This window comes from Chroicocephalus ridibundus, chromosome 2 (genome assembly GCF_963924245.1).
Source record: "Chroicocephalus ridibundus chromosome 2, bChrRid1.1, whole genome shotgun sequence".
In the NCBI taxonomy this organism is placed as follows: domain Eukaryota; kingdom Metazoa; phylum Chordata; class Aves; order Charadriiformes; family Laridae; genus Chroicocephalus; species Chroicocephalus ridibundus.
The window spans coordinates 108749701-108775562 of NC_086285.1; the positions used below are offsets into that span (position 1 = coordinate 108749701).

Below are 25862 nucleotides of genomic sequence, written 5' to 3' on the forward strand. Positions count from 1 at the left end.
GCACACTGCTGGCTCATGGTCAGCCGCTTGTCAATCAGAATGCCCAGGTCCTTTTCTGCCAGGCAGCTCTCCAGCCACACTTCCCCAAGCCTGTAGCGATGCATGGGGTTGTTGTGGCACAAGTGCAGGACCTGGCACTTGGCCTTGTTGGAGCTCATTCCATTAGCGTTGGCCCATCTGTCCAATCTATCCAAGTCTCTCTGTAGAGCCTCCCTATCCTCATGTAGATCAACACTCCCGCTTAGCTTCATGTTATCTGCAAACTTACTGATGATACACTCTATGTCCTTGTCAAGGTCATCAATAAAGACGTTAAACAGAAATGGTCCCAACACTGAGCCCTGAGGAACACCACTTGTGACTGGCCGCCAGCTGGATTTAACTCCATTGACCACCACTCTTTGGGACCGCCCATCCAGTCAGTGCTTGATCCAGCAGATTGTATGCTCATCCAGGCCATGAGCAGCCAGTTTTTCCAGTTTTGCAGTGTAATCACAATTCATAAAAAGTTTGAGACTAGAGGAATATCCAAACTGTCAATGTCTATCAAGTTGTAGAGTATTGCTTACTTATTTCATATTTTCATACATGAATAACAAGCTATTACAAAAAGTATCAAGGAAAGCAGTTAGAACTAGAAAGGACTGTTAGAATAAAGATATACAAATGCATGTTATCAATGAAATCTCTGATAGCCATAAGATGTAAGGACAATTCTGTCAAGTAGACATTCTTGCAAGCTTGCCAGAAAAGCATGAATATTTGAATGAATATTTAAAAACAAATAAGAGTATGATTTTTTTTCTGATACATCTTGTGCTATTTTATCTGTATTTTCTCCTGCATAGTGTCTATTTTCCTATTTACATAATTACATAGAATCATAGAATGGTTAGAGTTGGATAGAGTTGGAAGGGACCATAAAGATCATCTAGTTCCAACCCCCCTGCCATGGGCAGTGACATTTTCCACTAGACCAGGTTGCTCAAAGCCCCATCTAACCTGGCCTTCAACACTCCCAGGGATGGAGTGTCCACAACTTCTCTGGGCAACCTATTCAGTGCCTCACCACCCTCATTGTAAAGAATTTCTTCCTAATATCTGAAATAATTTACCCTCTTTCAGTTTAAAAACGTTACCTCTCATCTTACCACTACACTCCCTGATAAAGAGTCCCTCCCCATCTTTCATATAGGCCCCCTTTATGTACTGGAAGGCCACTCTAAGGTCTCCCTGGAGCCTGCTCTTCTCCAGGCTGAACAACCCCAATGCTCTCAGCCTGTCTTCATAGGGGAGGTGCTCCAGCCCTCTGATCATCTTCGTGCACCTCTGCACTTGCTCCAACAGGTCCATGCCCCTATCTCAGATTCTCCCTGATCTAGTATAATATTAAGAAAATAAAAAATCCTGTATCCCTACTGGCCCATAAAACAGACTTTACTGTTGATGGAGAAGAACAGTAAATGTGTCAGGTAAACTATGGCCTCTAATGATAATTACAGTTAGGTTTTAAGACTGAAAAGAAGTATTCACTTTCCTTCTAAAATCTAGGTCCACCAAATGAAATGAAAAGAAAAAACCTGCAGGAGAAAGAAGTCTGCACTTGTACTATCTTCAGGCTGAAAAAAGTGTGTATAATAACAACACTTGCAGTGCCCAAAATTTGGTGGTAACCAGGTTGATTGACAGGTTTCCTATCAGAAACTGAAAATACATCTTACATAGACAATACTCTACAGTGTTTAAATAATTATATTGATTATTAAGAAGCTTGCTACAGGTATTTCATTTTGAAGCTAAACTCAATGAGCCTTAACAAAACTAGATCCACTGAAAAGCATCTGCAATCTCTTCAAGACACAGTAGCTCCATAAAGCTGTGGTCCTTAATTCTACAGCCCTACATATAAGAGTCTGAAAGATAGTACCCTGAAATATATTATTCCTTTTTAGAAAAAAATAATAAAAAACCCCAAATAAATAAATAAATTCTGCCACAAGAAGTCAGGGTCCTTGTTTTTCTGACTGTATCTCCTTAGTCTTTCTCTAATAGCTGGTGATCAGTATAGCCAGGCAATATATTCGTTTTTATTGCCAGGATATATATCAAAGCTGTGTGGTATCAACAGAAGGCATATTTAAAATGCAAAATTAATATAATTTTTTTGGAAATATGTAAGCTTTATGAAGTGCTGCTGCCAATTCATTAGTGTACATAATCAGAAGCTACTGACTAACAAAGAATTTGTACAAAATACCTGTGTACTTACCCCTAAACTAATATGAAAATCAGTTTTCCAGAAGACAAAGTGGTATTAAAAGGAAATACGAATCATAAATTAAAGTAAAACAAAAGTAAACAAACAAACTAAAGACCACCAAACAACAAAGGCTCCCTTTTGCTATTTTTGGGTTTTTTTCTTTTTCATATATATATAAAAAAAGAGTAATCTGGTATCAGACATATTCTTGAAATACTGAAATTAACATTCACACTTATACTATGTGGAAAAAATCACACATTGTGTCCTTTATTTTAGTGAATGTATCCAGGGGAAGAGAGATGATGGCACACATTCTAATAGTTACATAACATTAAAGATTTTTTTCCAGACAATACTGAAGAATGAAGTCTTCTTACATAAGAAAACAGTTCTATTGAGATATAAGCCAAATGGTAGGCTGTCTTGGAAAATGAGAGGCTTTCACCCATGGGTTAAAGAGAACAAACACAAAATACATATTCATTTTTATAGCCAGGCAATATATCAAACATGTCCACATGTCCTGATCAAGTAAGTTACTAATGCACATGAAAAATGAACCATGTACTTTATTATCTTTCAGAACAGAGCTCAGCAATATGTACTTCAAGATGCAAACCTCATACATTATAAGTCCACACAAACACCTGTCATTTTTTTTTGTCAGTAGAGTGTGTTTCAGGTGAGAGAAGTTACAGACAAAACTGATTCCTTGATCACACATATATATAAATTTAGAATTTAGTGTTCGGTTGGAAGGGACATTTAAAGGTCATCTAGTCCAACCCCCCTGCAGTAAGCAGGGACATCTTTTTGCTCAGAGCCTCATCAAGCCTGGCCTTGAATGTCTCCAGGGATGGGGCCTCCACCACTTCTCTGGGCAACCTGTTCCAGTGTCTCACCACCCTCATGGTAAAGAACTTCTCCCTAATGCCTAATCTAAACCTACCCTGCTCCAGTTTAAAACCATTGCCCCTTGTCCTATGGCTACATGCCCTTGCAAACAGCCCCTCCCCAGCTTTCTTGTAGGCCCCCTTCAGGTACTGTTAGGCTGCTATAAGGTCTCCCCGGAGCCTTCTCTTCTCCAGGCTGAACAACCCCAGCTCTCTCAGCCTGTCTTCATAGGAGAGGTGCTCCAGCCCTTTGATCATCTTCGTGGCCCTCCTCTGGACCCGCTCCAACAGGTCCATGTCCCTCTTGTGCTGAGGCTTCCAGAGCTACACTTTATTATTATGAGCACTAATGCATCTTCTATATACAAATTTAATTAGTGAAAATAATACAAATAATAAAAACTAAACATGACCATCTTCATCCACCTTGCAAAACAAATAGAATGCCAGCCTCATCTCACTGGCCATTCTCAGTGCAGCTTTGTCTCATACTTGCTAATATAAATATTTCAATATTTTATCATCATTCCTGGTTGGGGAGCTCTCATATTGTATGCCTGTTTGCAGTCAAAAAGGTAGCAGGCCATATGTTTGCATACTCCAAAATAAAACCTTTGTGTAAGAACCATTCCTGAATCTTATCATCAATATTGATATTGACTGAATTTTTAAGTAGCCTAGATAAAATAATCACTGTGAGTACATTCTCCAGGTTAAAGTTGAAAGTACTCTGTTTTCAGTCTCCTCTTGAGTTTCTGGGCACTTTGTCAGAGATTGTTGGGGCACTCATGGAACCCTCAGAGGAACTTGCATGTACCTGCTGCTCCCATGTGAAGAGCCACTGAAGTAACTCTTCCTTCACTATCAGACTCCTGGACCCAGACAGAGCTTCAGAAGGAGGATGCGACTCTGAAAATGTCACGCTGCAGGGAATCAGGCTTGCTGGGCACATGGTTTCCAAGCCTGCAGGAGGTGTGCAGTTGTCAAGGGGCTGTGCTTCCTTGTGAAAGAACTGTAGGAAGAGGCCACCAGACTGCACAGCATCAGAGAGCAGAGAAGCAGATTGACTAGATCTTCTCTTAGACCTTGCAGCTTCAAGAGCCTGAACTTTCAACTGCAGTGGAGGGGCAGGAAAAGCCTATGCCTGTATGAAGCTGGAAAGGGGAAATTCCCATGAAGATGGAGGCTGGAAGCTGGTGAATTCCTACTCTACGAAGAAAGTTCATGCCCCACCTGATAACTTGCACTTTCAGAACAGTTTCACTGCTCTTGCAGTTGATGCGAATCCTCTCTGGTGGGTGAGCCTGAGTCACTCAGAATCACAAGAAAGTGGTAAATAATAGCAGTAGGAGACTCCCTGCTGCAGGGAATGGGGACACCCATCCTCTGATGTGATTTGCCAGGGGGAGGTTAGCTGGTTGCTCTTTCCTGCATCTTAGACAGAATGAATGGCCCTACAAGAAGAAAGAATAATCTAGATTTCTAATTTAGAGAAAAGATAAAAAAATCTCTACAGGATATCCAAGTTCTGTTCCTCCTACATTTTGACAAAATTGCCATAATATGTCACTTTTCTTAAACTGGGAAAATAATATCTTTCAGTTACAAATATCCTATCTGTTAAAGTACTGGGAAACATACTGAAATTTTCCTCCCTTCTCTTATAAGATGAACGTGATAAGTGAGACGTATTTACTTACTGAAAAAAATCTAATTATAATAATTAAATTACCAATAATAAATAATCTGTCAAGTCATTTGTTCCTTTAAAATTTATGTCCTTGTTTTTAAAAGAAAATACTTGTATTGTCTCATTTTATATATATCTAATCCATATATAAATATATCATTTTATTCAGACACATCAGTTTGTCTTATAGCTATATTACATTATGGACAAGAGTAGATGTACTGAAAGGTATTATTACTTGACGAAAAAGTAGACAATATCTTACCAATGGCAATTCCCCATCTCCTCCTTTTCATTCTACAAAAAACATCCTAGAATCACAGAATGGTTGAGGTTGGAAGGGACCTCCAGAGGTCGTCTGGTCCAAAGCCCCTGGCTCGCAGCACCCAGAGCCAGCTGCCCAGCACCGTGTCCAGATGGCTTTTTAGTATCTCCAAGGTGTAAGACTCAGCAACTTCTCTGTGCAACCTGTGCCAGTGCTTGGTCACCCTTACAGTTTAAAATTGTTTCTTGAAGTTCAGAGGGAACCTCCTGTGTTTCAGTGTGTACCTATTGTCTCTGATCCTGTCACTGGGCACATCTGAAAAAAGCTGGGCTCCATCTTCTATATACCTTCCCTTCAGATATTTACAAACATTTATGAGATCCCCCTGAGCCTTCTCTTCTCCAGGCTGAAAAATCCCAGCTCTCTTAGTCTTTACTTTTACGTCGGACGCTCGAATTCCCTCATCATCTTAGTGGCCTTTTGCTGGACGGTCTCCAGTATGTTCATGTCGCTCCTGTACTGGGGTGCCCAGAACTGGACCCAGCACCCCAGGTGTGGCCTCACAAGTACTGACTAGAGGGGAAGGATCACTTCTCGTGACCTGCTGGCAACACTCCTCCTAATGCAGCCCAGGATATGACTACAATTCTTGGCAACAAAGGCATATTGCTGACTCACATTCAAAATTTATTTTGTAGTCTCTGTTTTTCTTCTTCACCCCACCCCAAGAAATATTACTAGGCTTTCTCTTTTGCTCAACCCTATCTTATTTTCCAGATCTGACTGGGTCTAAGACCCCCAACTCTGGCCCACACCACAAAGGCCCTTATGGTACATATATCTTGCCCGTCCTAATTTTCCTTGGGCTGCCCAATTCCAGCCCCGCTCCAGCAGCACCTCTAAACTCCCTCTTTTGCTCAACCCTAACCCAAATTTCTGACTCAGACTGGGACAAAGAACCTCACCTCCAGAACTGACAGAGTACCACTCACAACCTCAGCTGCTCTGTGTTTCTCAGTTTAAACACTGTTCAGATATATTGCTTCCTACTTCTATGACTTTGCTGTATTTTAAAAGTAATGCTCATACTATAAAATATACCAACGACTACATCAGAAGACATATTTGCCTTACTTGACTATGCCGAAAGGATGCTGCACTAGTTTATTTCAGTAACTTGACTCTGCAAATTTACTATGTGGCTTAGGAACACCCCCTTTTGCTATGGTCTTTCAGGCTATCCAATATTAACTTCCTGCTTGGGGTCCATTCTTGCCTACTTCTTTTTCATACTAGCCACTTCTAAAGGTTTCCCAGTTCCTTGAAATTGTTCATAAATCAAACACTTTTCATTCCGTCTTGTACAAATCTGAAGAGAGTGACCCTCAGAATAATTCCTAACTGCAGAAACCAAAGTTGAAGCCTTGGTTCTCATGATAGGAAAGGGTACCCATTCAAGACTAATTACATGCCTACATGAATAGAAAACACTTCCAACAGAATTCAGTAGCAATATATTTATGACTTTAATATTAGGCATCCTTTGAGTATCTTTTGACATGAAGGTTATTTTTTGAACAATGACAAAAAGAACTTAGATTCAAGTGCTTCCCATAATTAGAAACAGAGACTGAATCTAAACTCCCTTGGATGTACTGAGCATCTTTTTGTAACATCCTTTTTAATGCAAGCTCTTCAAATTATCATTTTTTTGTTACGTGTAGCAAAATACCGGTGCCTAGATAAGCATAATAATCATGACTTTACATAAAAATGGTGCGTACAACATGCCCATCTGCGATATTCCTACAGGCAAGTGATACTTGAGATGGGATTAATATAACTTAATTCTTAAACTGCATTGCCTAAAGCTGAACATAACAATTATAGTTCCAACCAATACTAATCTAAATGAACATTATACAGTGGTTTAAGTGAATTTAAAGTATTCTCTAATGTCATCAAGAAAGGAATTCACATTTCAGTTAATCCCTTGGGGAATATTCCTTGAAATTTGTAAAGGACACACATCAACCAAAACTCTTGAAACTTGACAAGTCATCACTCATTTAGAGAGTCAAAACTCCAATGTGCCAACAAGTGCATAGTTGCTTTTGCAGAGGTTGAATTTTTAATCCAGGCAATAAACCTGTAAAAATCCCTATATTAACTAACAATCAGCTGATCTAGGAAATGTGTCTGAAATTAATTTATTTAAAAAACAATAAAAATCACACCTTGATCTTTACGTTTCACCACTGAGAATGGGAGAACTGGAGCTCTTGACATTCACACCAAAAGGGTTGGTTTATTTGCTAGTTTTACACACAGTTGCATGATTTTCTTGCAGTTGATTGGATTATGACTGAACACAGCAGGGGTGACAGTACTAATATATTAAACAAACTATGTTAAAAACCCTAAGTAAATGACAAAGATTGTTTTAGGCGTAGGGATTTTAGCAATTATATCTTTTAATTTAATTTTAAATCTCACAGGGCAGCTGGTTTGGAGCATTCCTAATCAAAAAGATCTGAAGCAAAGTATGGGCTTTCATCCCTTAATTTGCCTCAGTGACATTTTAGTTTTACGTAAAAAAGAAAAAAAATAAAGGCAAAGAAAGAAGACCATTCACTAGTTCTCCAGTATATTTAACAGTTCAATATTAGACGTTTTGGTTTATATTTCAAAAGAAGGCATAATTGGCCTCTGCTGAGAATCTTTTTTTTTTTTTAAATGACACTTGAAACCTTTTATTAAACTCTGCTTATTTCCCTTTTCATCTAAGTATTGTTACGATGACAAACTAAAGTTGCCTAGTTTAAGAGTTTTTATGATCTGAAGTTTACTTGTGTTGCTAATGCTGTTATTAGGGGGAATGGAATGGGGGAGTGTGGGGGGGTGGCTTTTGGGTTTTTTTCCTCCCCAAACCTAATATAACAAACTTTCACAAATAAGGAACACAGACTACTCCCTTAGAGAGCTGAGACTGACTAATGAAAATCTTTTCAATCAAGATAAAGAGCAGATTTGTCAATTTGTATGCTTATGAGTGGAAATACATATACAGACTGTATTGGAAGCAAAAATAAGCTTCTATTCTATGCAAAAAGATAACTGGTTAAATTGTTAGTCTTAACTCTCAGAACAAAGATAATTTACCTATAATGTACCAAAGATAATTTAAAAATGTGGGATTTTTACAGATACACAGCATACAAATTTAATTGCAGTCCAGACTATAACAGCCTGTTTCACTTTGCTTCAAGTAGTTATCTATTGCTGTGTGTTTAGTAATGCTATTAGTTATTATTAGTAACTAATTCAGGGATTTACAATAAGCCATGAACCATTCTAATAAGCACTGTAAAAGGAAGATGATAACCCTTACTCAAAAAATACAGGGATCTGTCACAAGATGATGAATGTAGGCATGCATAAAATCACCTGAAAACAAACATAAACAGTGCAATGGGTAATCTCTCTTTTTTATTATTATTTTTGAATTTTTGTTTGCCATACAGAAGGTCAACACCGTTCTGTTTCCAGCCAATTTCTAATCTGGCCGTCCATCCTGACTTTATACTGCTTTATTGAGCCAAATGTATAGATAAATAAGAAACTGTAAGAAAACAATACATCAATAGCGGTCGGCGTGATTGGAAGCACTCAAAGCAAGTTCAAATTGTCATCAGTCTCAAGAATTTCCTAGACTGTATCAGTACGATGTGCTGCAGATCAGAACACTGTTCAACCCAGCTTACTAGAAATTATTAAATTAATACTATTAAAGGTGTAACAATAATGGTATTTGATAAACAGGAAAATAAAATACTAAGTAAAATTATCTCAGTTTTCAGTACAGTTTTTGATGTAACTGCTAATGAATCATACCAACAATACATCAAAATGACAGCAACAGTCCAAGCATTCTACATTTAGGTCAGGAACTATGCAAAATCACTTATCTTACTGATGAAGATTGTTGAATTTTCAGATTAATAGTTAAGTGGTGCTGGGAACAGGATGTTTGCTGAAATTGTAGATCTCTAAAAATAAATACATTTTAGATTACTAGAATACTAAATAGTGTGAAACCACAGTAGAATTTGCAATCATTACTTTCCTGTAGGCAAAAAATCCATACCAACATACTTAATAAACATTTGTAAGTCTGTTTGGGCATAATATTAAATTTTCAGGAAAATCAAGATTGCGTCCAAGTTGCTTGATGAATACCATACTATTATACCAACATTACTTAAACCGCAGATAATTTATACTATAGACCAGATTCCAAAATTTTCCATGTTCTGGTGCAGTAAGCATTCTCCTTAAACAGCAACCTATGCTAAAAGGGTCATATTAAGCTAGTATTTAAGCATATTTTTTCTTCTGAACTGAAAGTTCAACAGGATTCAAGAAATGCAGGAGGTGACTTTGTTCAAGGAAATTTTAAAGTGTTGCGTTGCTTAGACTTCAGATAAATATGGTATAGAACATTGCCTCCAGACTGCTCTCTTTTCAAAGTATGAACCTGAAATATACAGCTTTAGTCACTTGATCTACATTAGCAATTACATAAGATACTTTTCATAGGTCAGTGGTCTGGTGGCAAGTGCCTGTGGAAATAGTTCTACTGTTTTCAGTACAGTTTACGTGACACCTCTTCTGTTTTATCTGAACCATACCTACAATAACATATTATCTTGGTAATCTGAAGTTACAAAGGTCCCTGAAGAATCTTTTGGCACAGTTTTTAATTATCTGTTTCTACACAGTTTAGATTAGGAACTGATCCAAAGTTTATTCTTATTAGCAGATTTCTTATTGACTTCAGGATATCACTCATGTTGTTGCTCAAAGAAATAGGCAGTGCTCCACTGACGTAAACAAGGAGAGTTTTTGACTGTATCCAAACAAAACAGTCATTAATTTTTACCAAGATTGAATCCTCTGTTTGAAAGTGAAAATCTAATGCTTCAGTGCAGAGGCACTTGCTTCAGTGCCAGACAGTTCTTTTTAAGCATGAAGACCAAAGAGAAAAATTCCTATTGCATATTAAACAGAAAAAAGAAAAGCAGGAAAAATAAAACAACGACATGGCTGGTTCTCTTCCTTTCTTACTTCCCATGAAAGTACTAGTTCTTTCTTCCAGAAGCAATACAGCTCTCTTGTATATGCTATAGCTGAGTCAAAAAGAAAATTCCATTTCAGCAACCCCAACGAAACAGTAAATCTGATTTTTTGTTCCACACACATAAGTTAGGAAGCAAAATTACCTAGCCTTCCTGAAAGCTGTATATACATAACTGTATCCTAGATGGCAGACATGGAGCTACAATTGGGGGAGCAAAGTCCCTCCCACTATGACTCATCGTGACCATCAGAGGAATATGAACATACAGAAGTTTATGGGGCCTGACAACATGCATCCCAGAGTCCTGAGAGAATTGGCTGATGTAGTTCCCATGCCACTCTCCATGATATTTCAAAAGTCATGGCAATAATCTGAAGTCCATGGTGACTGGAAAAAGGGAAATATTACACCCATTTTTAAAAAAGGCAGAAATTAGGACCCTGGGAAGTACTGTGCTGTCAGCCTCACTTCTGTGCTTAGGAAGATCATGGAACAGATCTTCCTAGAAGCTATGTTAAGGCACAGGGAGGACAGGGAGGTGATTCGAGACAGCCAGCATGGCTTCACCAAAGGCAAGTCCTACCTGAAAAATATGGTGTCCTTCTATGATGGAGTGATTACATCAGTGGACAAGGGAAGCTATGGATGTCATCTGTCTGGACTTCTGTAAGGCCTTTGACATGGTCCCCACAATATCCTTCTCTCTAAATTGGATAGATGTGGATTTGATGGGTGGTTGGTTGGTCGCATCCAGATGGTAGTGGTCAACGGCTCAATGTCCACATGGAGATTGGAGACAGGTGGTGTCCCTCAGGGATCCATATTGTGACCAGTACTGTTTAATATCCTCATCAATTACATCAGTGGAATCAAGTGCAGCTTCAGCAAGTTTGTGTTGTGGTTGACACACCTGAGGAACAGGATGCCATCCAGAGGCACCTGGACAGGCTTGAGAAGTGGGCCTGTGTGAACTTCATGAGGTTCAACAAGGAAAAGTGCAGGGTCCTGCATGTGGGTTGGGGCAAGCCACAGTATCAATACAGGCTGGGGGATGAAGGGATTGAGAGCAGCCCTGAGGAGAATGACTTGGGGGTACTGATGGATAAGAAGCTCAACACGAGCCGACAATGTGTGCTTGCAGCCCAGAAAGCCAACTGTATCCTGGGCTGCATCAAAAGAAGCATGGCCAGCAGGTCAAGCGAGGTGACTCTGCCCCTCTACTCCACTCTTGTGAGACCCCACCTAGAGGACTGCATCCAGCTCTGGAGCCCTCAGCACAGGAAAGACATGGACCTATTGGAGCGAGTGCAGAGGAGGGCCACAAAAATGATCAGATGGCTGGAACACCTCTCCTATGAAGACAGGCTGAGAGAGTTGGGGTTGTTCAACCTGATCTAGTTGAAGATGTCCCTGCTCATTGCTGGGGGGGTTGTACTAGATAACCTTTGAAGGTCCCTTCCACCCCAAACTAATCTATGATTCTATGACTAATTCTAACACTAAATGTTTAGGCACCTTCATAATTTCGTAGAACATGATCCTTTAAAAACAAAAAACTTCATTGCAGTTCCTCACATTTTCCCTTCAAAGGCATGCAAAAAATTGCTTAATCCATTTACCACATAGTAAACCCGAAACTCTAGATTACTACACAGCAATGGATTTCACAAGCCTTCATGACTTGTGACTCAACATAGGCAGTGATTCCTAACAGTCCACTGAGTCCACAATGGAAACTGTTCAAGGTGTTAAATTGTGGATAAATAAAGTACCACCTATGCATTTCTTATTAACATTATGACAAGAGCTTGCAAGGTGACAGGATTGTTTTACATAGAAAAATAATAATAAAACAATCTGAGAAAGGAATATTTTCGGGTTTATTTTCCGAGAAAATAAAGTCTTTTTTTCTTTTTTTTTTTTAAGTAGGGAAAGCAAATATTTATTGTGCTTAGAAAAGCGCATTTTATTTTCAAAAACTGAGAAAGCGGATGATCTAAGGCTATTTTTCCAATCAAGCCTCTCCCCAAATTAGATTTTTAATTTTCAGGTGACATATTGCTATCTTTATCTGGATAAGGATAGATAAAAAGCAACTACATTATTAAGAACAAAATACTTATGTGTTCAATTCAATGTCTTTAACATGTCAGATATTAAATTCAATTTTGTACATTCTACCAGTTGTCACATTTAATTCATCAGTGTGTTTTGGTTTGTTTTGTTGTTCTGTTTTTTGTTTGTTTTTTTTTTTAAATAAACTGCTTACTTTAGCCCAGGCTGTTTTAATGTGAATGATTAACGAGAAAGCCTACTAGCAGAAATATTTACTTAAGCAAGAAAATAAGCACATACTAAAATATAATCCTGAAAGACAAATTCAGGATATTTAAATTAATAAAACTTGGGGGGGGATTTTTTTAAAACTATACAATAAAAAATGTATTACTGATATGGGACCATATGGTGAACTGACCACACTAACACATTATCAAGAAGTTACTTTGTCGTCATTTTGGACTTTTCAGCCTAAGCTATGAAAACCATTTTTGTTAAAAATGCAATGCTAACCTCTAGGACAAAGATTGCTTCATGTATATCAACACATATATATGTACAAGCGTGCACGTGTGCATATTCCCCTTCTGTTTTCAAAACATTTCCACAGCAGGTTATACTTTCTGCTGGTGGCAGACCAACAGGCAAAATAAACCCCTGCAAATGATACAGCTTTGGTGTGGTATTCCTTTCACAGAAAAGCAGGATGCACATATATGTTTCGGTATGCACACATGCTTCTTCTATGTATATTCCTCACAGAAATAAGGATTTTTTATCTTTCATTTATAACAGAATGCCCTTATGTAAAAAAATCCTGGTCTTGGTCTGTATTTCATCACCAAACATGCAATGAAGACCCAGGAAATACTGGCAAGTACAACTCAATACAATTTAAATTTCTTGTTAAAAGCCAGTATAGGGAAAAAAAAATATCAATGAAACAGTATATTTTTCTAGTGCTTTCCAACCTACATTTTTAGGAAAATAGGCAATCAAATGGAACCTTGATGTTATGCACTATCAGAAATTATACTTTCTGCTGGGCAAGAAAAACATTAAGTACATAATTTCTGGAGCTAACACTAAAGAACTAGTACCTGATTTATGAAACCAGTGGAAAGGTTAAGGTTCTACAAGAATTCATGTTTAATCAACACTCCAGAATTCTTTCCTTACTCTCAAACTACCTGTAAACTATTGTAATTTAGGCATGATGAAGAAAAGTGGTGTATATCTAAAGTAATGATTTAAGTACTTTTATCAAACCACTCGTCAGATGTGTGGTAACGTCATCATCCCATTTCACTCAGTCTGAAAACCACATGAATCTCTCAAACAAATGAAGGATTGAGCCCAGTAAGGAACATTCCAAATTCTAGATCTAGTCTAAAAACAATGAGATTTTACCACAGGCAAATTAACTGCGCTGAGTTTCCTCTCTACAAAGTCATTTGGTTCACAAATAATTCAGACATTGTTTTCATAAAATTCCCTGAAGATATTTTAAAACTCAGCCTTGAGGATTCTGATATCACACTTCATAAAGACTCCTTTAGCTCACTGAAACAAACTACTGGCTATTCTGTAGTATATAAAATAATCACAAAATTCATTTCAAGGCCATCACTTTATTCCTATTATAGCTATGCATAGCATGCAATATTTCTGTCCATCTTACCTGAGAATTAAACAGAACAATTCAAAACAGTTAGTATAGCCATTAAGGCTACTGTTTTATGTCTGATAATTAGTGTGTTTTCTGCGACAACCAGAAGGCATTTTTGGGGTCAGGCAAAGAGTATGGGAGAGAACAGATAGTCCTACTACATGTATTTAAATTTCATGTAGGATTATCAGAGTACCACTATTTCTAATTCACATTTATACTAAGTGAATGTAAATAGCAACTACATGTAAGCAACTCTGCAGCATCTTCACACTATAAGACAATTTCAGAATAAAGACTTCTGGAAAAGGTGGAGATAATGCAGAATCTTTAACAAGAACTACCTGTTAACAACATGAGCCTCCAAAAATGCTGTTCCATTTTAAACAGCATTTAAATGTCTACAGCGAAAGTAGAAGACTTGATTTTGTCCATGAGCCTTGCTAGCCTCAGTGGAGTTTCTTCCACCTGAGAAACAAGTAGCAGGGTACTGTTAGAGTTCTCTTAAAGAAATTAATGCACCTAAGTAACAATACATAGATTGACATAAGATACAGTGTAAAACATATCTATAAATGGAGAGAACAGAAAACATTTGTTCTAAAAGTTGTTTAAAGATATTTCTTTGGCTCTGGTGCAAAATCAACAGCGTTGGTGATTTATCTTCAACTTCATGAAGAAAAAGAGGAAGAATAGAAATGTCTCTGCCTGAGAGGGAAAATGCCAGTTTAGCCTGTGTCTCTTTTAACCTAAGAATACTTCTTTCCATATTCATGTTCCAATAGGCTTTAAGTAACAATTAGTGTAAATTTTGCCTCCTGTCTTACAAACTGGGCTATGATTTTCCCTCATTAATTACCAACACACTAGACAATGTAGAGTAAGGGCACATTCTCTATTTCATCTAGCAGAAAATTATTTTAAACAACACAGAACTCACTGTCTATAGTAGCATTTGTGAGTCTACAGTGCACACCAGTGGAATGTAGCAGTATATGCATTTTTGCACTGTTTTCAGTATAATGTGAAATAGTTCTGGAAATATTCCATATTATTTAACTTTTAAACCACCAGAAAAGCATGCCTTTCAGAAATGGTAAAGACAGACATAAAAAGTTGAGGAAGACTTGCAAAAGGTGTAAACAAAAAAGTGTTATTGTGCATGTTATAAGATTAAATGAGTATTCTAAAACATAAAACCTTAACAGTCTTGCTAACTATGATCCTGTGATTACAAACATCAGAGCAACACACCAAGGATTTGCTGTTTTATGAAAAGTCCAAAGATCTAACTAATCAGACTCAGATACACTTTTTGTGTCTTTCAAACTGTGAGGTTATTTAATTGACCTGTAAACTAGGCTGTAGCTGACAAAATTGTATAGCCCATTTCCACAGATGATTATGGACATTCAACTAGCAACATCATTGATGTCAAATTTTTCATGTTCTCCAAAGAACTTAAAGATGTCTAGGTTTTCCTACAAAGACCTACAAAGATTACTTTAAAAACAAATCTGTCTAATGTCAACACCTTTTTTTTCTTTTTTCCCCCCACTGGTTTTACGGACTTGATCTTTTCCCTTCTGTGGATTCTCATGCAAACACAACAATAATGCAAATGCAGTTTTATACTGAACAATTGCTTTGCCCTTTATAAAAATAAGAAAGTGTTTTATGGTTGTGAATAGGCTATTTTTAAGATACATGAACATTAAGGCATAGGAAATATTAATTTATTTAGTATCCCACTAATATAGCTGCAAGCTATTCTAGAAGCAGAACTGAAACTCGTTAACTAGGCAGTACATACAAAATGGTTTTGACAGCTAAGAAATATTGACACATAAATCTTAGTTTAAAATTTTATGTCATGGACTGAGTATTGTGTAACAAGGTCATAAATAGGTCTCTTCAAACTAACGATCTCCAATACTGATAGGATTGTTAAGCCACAAATTCACAATAATTTGTAAGATAGGCTCCAGATAGTACAATACACTTTTCCTGCTGTTAAACACAAAATGTAATGAAGGGATACACCACTTCCATTTCTCCTTTCTCCCTGGAAAAATATTTGGTGGACATAAAGTCTTACTTCACTAGCTCTATAAAGTAAGGTAAAGCACAGTTTTCACTGTCTAGTCATCCGAGTAAGGTTAAATTTAAGACCTTATGTCTTAATGTACTGAGGAGGTAATCTTTAAGAAGAATAGCCAATTAGGACTTGGTTTCAAACTGTTATAATGAAAAATTACTTGAAATTAAGGAAGCTAAATGAATGAGGACTTCTGAGTATCCTTAGAAAAACAAAGAAAAATTCTATGTAGTAAAAACAGAAGACGTGACTGCTTGCAAATAAAGAAACAGAGTGCTGTCAAATATCAGTCGTGATTTGAACAATAAGCTTCTTAGTGTTAATGTTAACTTCTTAGTTTACCATTTAGTGGGAGAACAGACTTTTTATAACAGAAAAAGAAATGATCAGTTTCCACACTAAATGCAACTTCCTGTTGTAGCTGTTAAAGTGGTCTAATTTGTGATCCCAAACGGGACAAGTTCAACGGTTCAAAGTTCAAAAGTTACATATAATGCTCGTAGTTACTACAAATATAAATTGCCACTTTACTACTTTTTTTTACTTTACTTAACTTAATAACATTGAGAACTTATTTACAATTTCCAAATTGATGCAGACTGCATCATTTTTTGAAAAGATGATTAACAAGGTCATCGAGGCTTTTCATATTTAGTTTGTTCAAAGGTGAGTGAATATTCATCTTTTAACAGAAAGTAATTAGTTACTAGGAGCACTAACACCCAAATCTTGGCAGTTGTGAAGCTTCTAGCATTACACAAAATCTCTCAGACTTCAAAAAGGTTAGCAGAACTAACCGTTGTTAAAAATGGTTTAATTTGCTGTGGCACTGTCACTTGCAAACCAAGCATTTTTTTCCACATTCCCAGTGGGACTGTGAGGTAATCTACCAATGGAAATAGTAGATTAATTTATGCATGACTGAAACAAGACTCTTAGTCAAGGACATGAAAATAATCCAGAAGTAATGATTAATCTGTTACTAATATAGAAATTCCTTTGTGATTTAGTATTGCAAGTGTGTATACCAAACAGATTCCATGCTTAGCCTACTACATGTCTGCGCTTTCCTTTAATTCACTTTCAAATTTTTCACTGTAAAAATCCTTGTATGGTGTTCCAGCATCCAGTTATCAACAGTAATATTTAGTAAGTGACATTCACACACACATTGCCAACACACAAGATTTATTTTTTTTAATAAAGGAATAATTTTCACTTACAAAACCCCCCCACAAATGTAAGTAATTTCATTTACATTAGTCAGATTCATCAAGACCAATGTTTTCTGTAATTTAAAATAGATGTATAAGTCTTATAAATCTCTGAAGACAAACAGAATGCTCAAAATATTATGTCCTGTTAGTAATTAAAGCAATTCAGCATGTTCCCAAGAAAAATGCAGTAACACGTATATATGTGTATATGCATGCACATATATAAAAATCAGTATCTATTAACCTCCAACCTCTTCTCAGCAAGTTTTTACTTCTTGTTGTTCTGTTCCTGCTGACAGTGCCATAAAATATAAAGACTACATTTCTTAAGCAAAACAATTAGCTAAAACTAGAGTTCCTCTCTTGTGCAGAAGTATGACAAGCTAATATCCTACTTAATGAGCAAGCAGAAAATAAAGAAATAAAATCTGAAGGAATACAGATATGACAGATGTTAATTTGTTGCTGTGGATGTTTATCTATGAAGGAAATTCCATTTACATATTCACGTCCTTGTAACTTAAACTTGGAATTTAATAGACTGTTTGCAATCTTTTCCGAAACATAAGTAGGAAAGTAATTAACTTTCCTGGATTATTCCAAATCTGAGATGTTAAATTCATAGGAAATTTTACGTTCTATATCTATATTTAGTTATATAGATGCACATTTTTAGTTTTGTTGGATCTAAGAGGTCCTTGACCCATTGTTCTGAAAGCTAAAACCTGAAAGCTGCAATGCAAATATTACTTAATATTCTACTCATTAACTTGGATCAAAATGACCGCTTCTTTCCTAACGCCATTCCTACGCAACCAGGCAATGTTCTTTAACTACTCCTTTGTAGGCTTATTTCCTTTATAAAAGTATATTGCTTTCTGGCATCAGAACTCCACCAAGAATTCCCTGCTAACCTAAATCAGTCTCCTGATGCATCTACCTGTTCCCCTCAGAATTAGGACTGACGTTTGTTGCACTTGGAAGATGCTGTATTTCAAGACCTGCAAGCTTTGGTGAACTCCTTTGTTTACCAGTCAAAGCTGCCTCCCATGGGATCCTACCCAACAGTTCCCTGACTAAGCCAACGTTCTGCTTTCCTTAGGTTCAGTGTCTGTACTCTGCCTTTCTCATTTCCTCCAGGACCACAAGCACCACTATTTCAAAGTTACTGCAGACAAGAACGTTATTCATCATCACATCCCCAACTAGTTTCCTTCATATTAGTCAACAGCAGACCCAGCTATGTGTCACCCCTGGTTAGTCCATTTAATACGTACAGCAAGAAATAATTCCTGAAGCCCTTCAGAAATCTCTTTGATTGCAGCAACCGTATTGCCTCTCTGGCAGCTATGCAGTCAGTCCCCATAAGAACCAGGGTCTACAACTCGGAGACTTGAGTTGTTTAAAGACTCTATTTGCTTCCTCATCAGGTGGTCTGTAACAAACTCCCACCACATTGTCACCCTTACCGGCCTCTCCTTGATCCTGAGCCACAAGTTCTTAGTCAGACTATTGCCTGTCCGTCAGGAGAGCTCAAAAGATCTAAGCTGCTTATTAATCTGAGGGCAACTTCCATCCCCTCAGCTGCTCCTTCCCAGTTTTTCCTGAAGTCCTTCACAGTACTCCAGTTGTGTGAACTTGGCACAGTATCTTAATTGCTCCAACAATATTGTAGTTCTCTAACCACACAGGGCTCTAATTCTTCCTGCTTGCTTCCCAGGATGTGTGCATTTCTGTACCAACACTTGGGGCAGGTGTTCCTTCATCCTGTTTTGTCATTCGTGAAGTCTTTCTTGCTCCTATCAACCTGCACCCCAAGCTTTCGACCCCTGAACACCTATTCTTCACTTTACTGTGGGCTGCAATCTCACACCCCTACCATTCCTATTTCAAAGCTTTCCTTACTAGATTGGCCAGTGTTGGATCAAGGAAGAAACACCTGGGTCCCCATGACCTCAGCCCCAGAGCTATGGTCATTCCCAATATGCCCCCAGCAATATTGCTGGTGCCCATGTGGATGTGCAGCAGGGAACGATAGTGTAAGGACTGGATAGATCTTGTCAGTCTCTCAGCAACGTTCTGGTTCCAAGCCTACAGCAAGCCACATAACCCTCAAAGAGGCAAGTGGAGAACACAGGAGTTTCTGTCCCCACAGGAGGGAGTCTCCTACTACTGCCACTCACTGCTTCCTCCTGATATTAATGTATGGTTCAGGCTAAAGCTGGCTCTGCATACCTCTTCTGTCATCGCTTTCTTCTACTGCTCTGCTACCAGGCTTTTGAACCTATTCTGCAACTGCAGATCTCCACTTGGAAATAGAGCCATCCTCCAGTTGCTGGAGATCATGTTTCCAGCCTTCCCACCGTGGGACACTCTATTTACCTTGCAACTGATCTCAGTCTCTGTCTGTCCCTACTGTATGGTTCAGAGTCTTTTACTTCTGGGGACCCTGTGAAGATCCTGTTAAGCTCCCCTTTGCCTTCCCTGAGCCTGCCCAGCATGCTCACCTCCTCCTGCAGCTCAAAAGGGCCAACATATTTCCTCAACCAGAGTACACCTCCTGTAGGCATGGACACCCCTTTCTCAAGGAAGGTATCAGCATGAGGCCTGGGGACCTGCATCCTCCTTCAGCATCTCTGAGCTGAGGTCTCTACTGTGCCGCCAGCAGCAGCCCCAGACAGCGTTGGGGACCATGCCCTGGGGTGCACCACTACTGTTTTTGATGTGTCCTACGCTGCCATCACTTTCCAGCCCCCTCCCACATGCAAACTGCTGGACAAGCCACTTGTCCCCCCAGCCGCTGCCTGGGACCTGCATGCCAGGCCAGGCAGTTACACAGCTCTCCCCAGTGCCACTTGAACGGGCACTTGGCTCTCCCTAACCAGGAATCAATTCTCTTGGCCACAGCGTAGACCTCAGGATGCGTCCCCTACCTCTGAGGATGCCTCCCTCCTCGTTGCCAGGCTGTCACCCCCACCATGCCCACTCAGTAGACCGGGCACAATGGCCTCACAGTGGCAGAACGTCCCTATGCACTCACTTTCCCCCATGTGTCCATTCTGTCTGAACACAAGCCCAGCTGAACCCCAACCATGGCTCGCTGTATACCAGGGCCACCACGCTCACAGCACATCAGGATGGGGCACCAGCACCTGCCTCCCCCATCCAGTCCCTTCCTGTGAAACTACGGAGCCACGCTAGTGCCACTCTCGCAGCTCCCTAGCACCAGTGCTACCATGGCAGCACATGGCGAGCTGGGTTTGGCTTCTCCACACACCCAGGATATGTCCCTCCTCCCAGGCTACACGGATAACTAGTTGATAAATGGTTGATTTATCACTTTCATAAACATAAATATGATTTTATTCTTAGTTACAACACAGGAAATGAGAAATCTCAATTTTGTTTCTTATTGCACGTGGTAACAACATTCTGCTAACATACCTGTTTCAGGCTTCCCAGCTTGGTTTGTCTCAGTTCTTCATATTTCCATTTCCAAACAAATAATTCATTTTCTATCTTTTCCATTTCTTTTTCCAGAAACATGTTCATTCTGAAAGTATTTTAAAAGTTGACAACAGACAAATTACTTTGAATTTCCTTTTCATAGCTTGAGTTCTATTTTGATGCTTTTGTCAACCATATATCTGTTTTTTATTAAAAACAAACTGTATTATCATCATATAATGATTCCAAGAGATTTTCAAAAATTCATAGCTAAAGAGAACAAAGAAATCCAGTAGTATAAAATTAAAAATTTTAATGACATAGAATTTTGGGATAAACTGAAGAAAATTTGGAAATGGACTTCAGTTAATGATTTAGGTCACCTAATACATGATAAGATAATGAAGATCCTCAGAGAAAAGGTACTATTATTTGGGTACAGGCAAAAATTATTTTAAACACACACATATGTGGGAATATATACAGTATGTAGCCATACTGAAACCAAAGTTGATCTACTTTAGATGCTAAAAAAAATATTAATTAAATATGTATATTTCATGTTTCAAAAAATAGTTGCCCTTGAAAGAAAATGCCAGAAGAATTTTAGGAAAATGGATTATCTAGCTCAGAGGTACTGTACCCTCATTAAGCATTTGCCTCTCAAACACTATATGAGCACAAAATCCAATACTACATTCAGTAAAAATACTTAGGATTCACAATTCACAAAGAACTAATGATGATTCCTTGGAGAAAACTACTGTATTACTGAAACAATGAACTTACTTTGATGTTTACATTTGCCCCCCTTCTAACCAAGTAAAATATTTTCAGCCATTCAGGAAATAATGAAAGAAATATGAAGCACAGAGGCACTACAGATGTTCTTATCTTTGAGATCAATTAAAAATTCATTTCTGTGTTCACAGGAAACACTATTAGCGAAGTTTCAAAGATAAGAATGAACTTATAATTTATACTCCTACCTTCATAATTTCATTTTATATTTGTGTAATGAGTATGCATAATTTTTCAATTTTGCAACAAAATGGAACATAATTAAACGTGAAAGAAAAAACTCTTAATTACAATAAAAGCTTTCAAATTATATTTCTAACATTTCTATGAAATCAAATCACAGTTGAAAATTCTGGAATATTCCATTGGCTCTAAACATCAATATCAAAATAAAGCCTGTAAAGTCAGGACATTGAAGAAATCTAAAATCTGAAAAAGAGTAAAACCACCAAAGTACTATTATATTGGGAGATGAACATTTTACATTATATAAAACCTATGAAAATGGAGACATGAAGGGCTAGTATACTAGAAAAGAGAAAAATATTGAAATAATTGAAAATTCTAACACTGGCAATTAAAGAAATGATGAAGTACTTATTTTCCATTCTGAGGCTAATAAAATTTGTCAACCTTTTTTTGTTAAAGATATTATTGCCAGGATGACTATAACTACATTATAAGAATATCTGGTTTAAAATGAATCTGACACAACAGCATTGTTATCCTTAAGGAATTAAAGCAAAGGGTATCAAAGAGATTTGTCTGGGGCACGTCTATGCAACATACTGCAGGCTTGCTCAGAGATACCAAAAGTCACCACTAACTGGGCTGGCTCAGGTCCTGGAAGCAGTGTTAGCTACATTAATGAAGCAATCTATTTGAGTGAAGTATCTTCTTGTTCTCTCTTTTACAAAAAAAAAAAACCAAAACACCCTGATGCTCTTGAACCAGGAATCTCTTTTCTCTGTGTAGATATAGCACATAGCACAGCTTATTTTAGTACACACCTATGGCTCCCATAACATTATAGTTACAAAATAAACACCGTTCCTCAAAAAGCGAAGTGGAGCAAGATGACTTCTTTCATATGTAAAGAACCTAGGATATGCAGTTCAACTGAATAAGTTTTTTCCTAAAGTAAGGGGATAACTCCGTGGAATGGTATCATGACTTCATTGGGGAACTAAAAAAATTATTAAAAGGAACACTTAATACAGTAGAAAGTGAAAGCATGAAAGATGACAGTTTAATACTTTGAATAACAGTCTATTGACTGTACTGAATGCATTGAAAGTCCTTAGAAATGGTCTAAACTGAAAAGTAAGAGAGGAATGTCCAGTATGCAGTGCCTACTTAGAAGATACCGCTTTTATTTTGTGCTACAGTACCTCTTAAGTGAGGTCAGTTCCCTCTAATGCTACCAAATGAAACAGATGATCCTGACACATAAAGTTTATTGTTTAAATAAAGAAAACAAAGAGTGTAAGAAAGAATATAGCAGAGATCAGTGAAGAAGCTTATTGCTACTTAATCAAAAGATCAATATCAGAGCATTTTTAACTGCACTTGTAACCACCTATTTTAACTTCCTATTATCTAATTAAATCACAGAATAACACAGAATGGTTGAGGTTGGAAGGGACCACTGGAGGTTGTCTGGTCCAACCCTGCTGTTCAAGCAACGTCACCTAGAGTTGGTAGCTCAGGACCACGTCCAGACAGCTTTTGAATACCTCCGAGAATGCAGACTGAGCAACCTCTGTGGGCAACCTGTGCCAGTGTTTGGTCACACTCACAGAAAAAAAAGTGTTTCTTGATGCTCAGATGGAGCCTCCTGTGTCCATTGCCTCAGTCTGCACATTCAGCCCTAGAGCAATTCCTCTTTGATATTATCAACGACCAGTGCAGTTGGTGGGCTTTTGGTTTTAGACCAAAGAAACTCTTCTAAGTTGAAAGTGGAAAAGATTAAGATGTTGAAACTAGAAGACATTTGGATGAGAACACTGATCCAAAAAATGACTAAAGATAGCTATTTCAGGCAAATGATTCTTTAAAGTGCCAAATAACTCATAAGGTCTTTAATTCCCGTTGATGTCAATAGGTTCTCAGGCGTGTATTTGATATAAGCCATAGTGCCTAGTAGAAGATTTTGGGGTGTGATTTTACATTGTACACCCAAACCTGAAGTTCTTTGAAAGTCAAAACATAAACTTTGAACTCCTTTTTTTTTTTTTCTAGAGCTCCTTTAGTTCTATATTTTGCAAAGCCAGATCTGTGGCTTACGGGTATATTGGCATTACTGAAGATAGCTCTAAACAGAATGCAAGAAGCATAGGTGAAGAAGAAAAACATCTTATGGAGAGATTAGTAAGGTAACTAGGGCAAGTCCAAACACTGGATCTGCATGAGCTAACTTGACTCTGGAAAGAACGTGGCCACAATTCTGGAGTACCGCATGTAAACCAGAAAACTGCTGAGAAGTCCTGTGCTGAATGAGTAAAATCATACTGACTGCCAAGGTAACCTTTGGCCTTGGGGTTCAAGCTGTCTGTGATCCAAGCTTGCTTTTGATGCAGCACAGCTGTGCATCCTTGGCTCAATTTTACTGAGAAAATTGCTAAGTTGTGAGGAAGAAGCTGTGAGAAAGTACTTAAGCTAGAGCCATGGTAGATAAGAAAAGTAAAAATGCAAACAGAGGTGAGATTGTGGAGATAGTCATTATTAGCAGCTCCAGGATCCAGGACCAAAAATACTGACATCAACAAGTATAAAACCCAAGAGGGAAAACTGGGAATCTGAAGGTGGAGACTCAGCAAAATATGCCCATTCCAGTAAGCAGTTCAGACCAACCCTTTCTGAGCTGGCAGATGATCGTCTGTCCAACAAAGACTCATAGGGTGTCTCAAGAGACTGGTGACTATGTTAATGCTTATCCTAGTAACATTACTCCTAGCTATTTATTGTGTGCGTTGCCAAAAATAATTGCTTCATACTTTTAAGTTGCATATATTCTGCTTACAGAACATCTTTGCACACAGGAAATGTTGCCCAAAGTCACCCAAAGTCACCTAGAGAGGGAGCTGTTACACCAATGCCCGCTGTTACGTGGAAATCACTGCTCTGTGAGCATTTGTTGCCTGAGGTTGGCACTGCCATATGCTACATGATGTAGACATGCCCCAGTTCTTACCATGTGCCAGTAAATTTACTACCGTATACCACAGTCGCTATATATCTAGGGATGAATGGCTAAATCTGTCTCTCTGAAGTACAGCTACAAATTGGCTAGAGAGGCATGTGAACAAAACACCAAAACCAGGAGGTAGAACCCTGGTTTATTAAAATTTGGTCTAAGAAGTCATTAAAATCTAAGAGTTGAAGAATTATCCCCTTTCTAAAAGGAAAGTTTTATATATGCACATATGTATACTGTGATTCCTGTTGAAAAATTGAGTACCTAGGACCCTAAATATTTCAATCAGAGAAAAATGGATAAGTGAGTCATCAGTATTTTAACTCACAGATACAAATACCATGAAGCTGGAAAATTTAGGCATTCTGCAATTTTTGCTTCCACAAAATTCTAAATCTTTTTTTACGAGATAGAAAATGCTTCTGGTCATCTGCTGATTCAAATAAAGAATTCTTGTATGTTTTCTACAGCTATCTAATTCATATAACAGAAGACAGTAAATACTAGTTAGGAATTTTAAGGGGGTTTTGTTTGTTTGTTTGGGTTTGGTTTGTTTTGTTTTTTGGGTTTTTTTATTCAGACTTGTACTATCTACAGGACAATTATGAAAAAAACCTGTCAGGAAAGAAATTCTTCATCATAGCTTATCATTACAAGCCCTCTGAACTGAAACTGTTGAACGTATTTGCAATAGAGGGGGAACTGTATTCCTTTTCATTTTCTAATTAACTTCAGCTGATTACAGACTGAAGTTACAGTCACATAATGCCTGAAGTCTCCTACTACATCCATCATACATCACATACTGCGTGTTTCCTTGGAAGGCCTTTTTGGTGTGATTCAATCTTGCTCAATACTGATAATCTACACAAAATATCAAGGAATTCCTACCAACACAGAGAATCACATGCTACCATATAGTGTGTAATTGACATATGAATTCTTTCAGGCCACCAGAATGTATATTTACTACTTATGTGAGGTAAATCTGATATGATACAATAAGCGTAAAATAAGTGTATTCTTCTCTGTTATCTGCTTTTGACATAGACCTTACTACAGGTGAAGAGGTTGAGATAGATTAACAGCATTTTGCAGCTGTATGCATGTACTTTTAATTCAAAG

At 37.9% G+C, this 25862-nt stretch overlaps 1 protein-coding gene across 1 annotated transcript in view; it reads right to left on the bottom strand.

The window, feature by feature from the left end:
* CCDC102B (coiled-coil domain containing 102B) overlaps positions 1 to 25862 on the bottom strand; it is a 173027-nt gene that overhangs the window by 122003 nt on the left and 25162 nt on the right. Inside the window, exon 4 of the mRNA XM_063323983.1 lies at positions 20738 to 20846. Within this exon, the coding sequence (XP_063180053.1) occupies positions 20738 to 20846 (109 nt within the window). The remainder of the gene's footprint in view (positions 1 to 20737; positions 20847 to 25862) is intronic.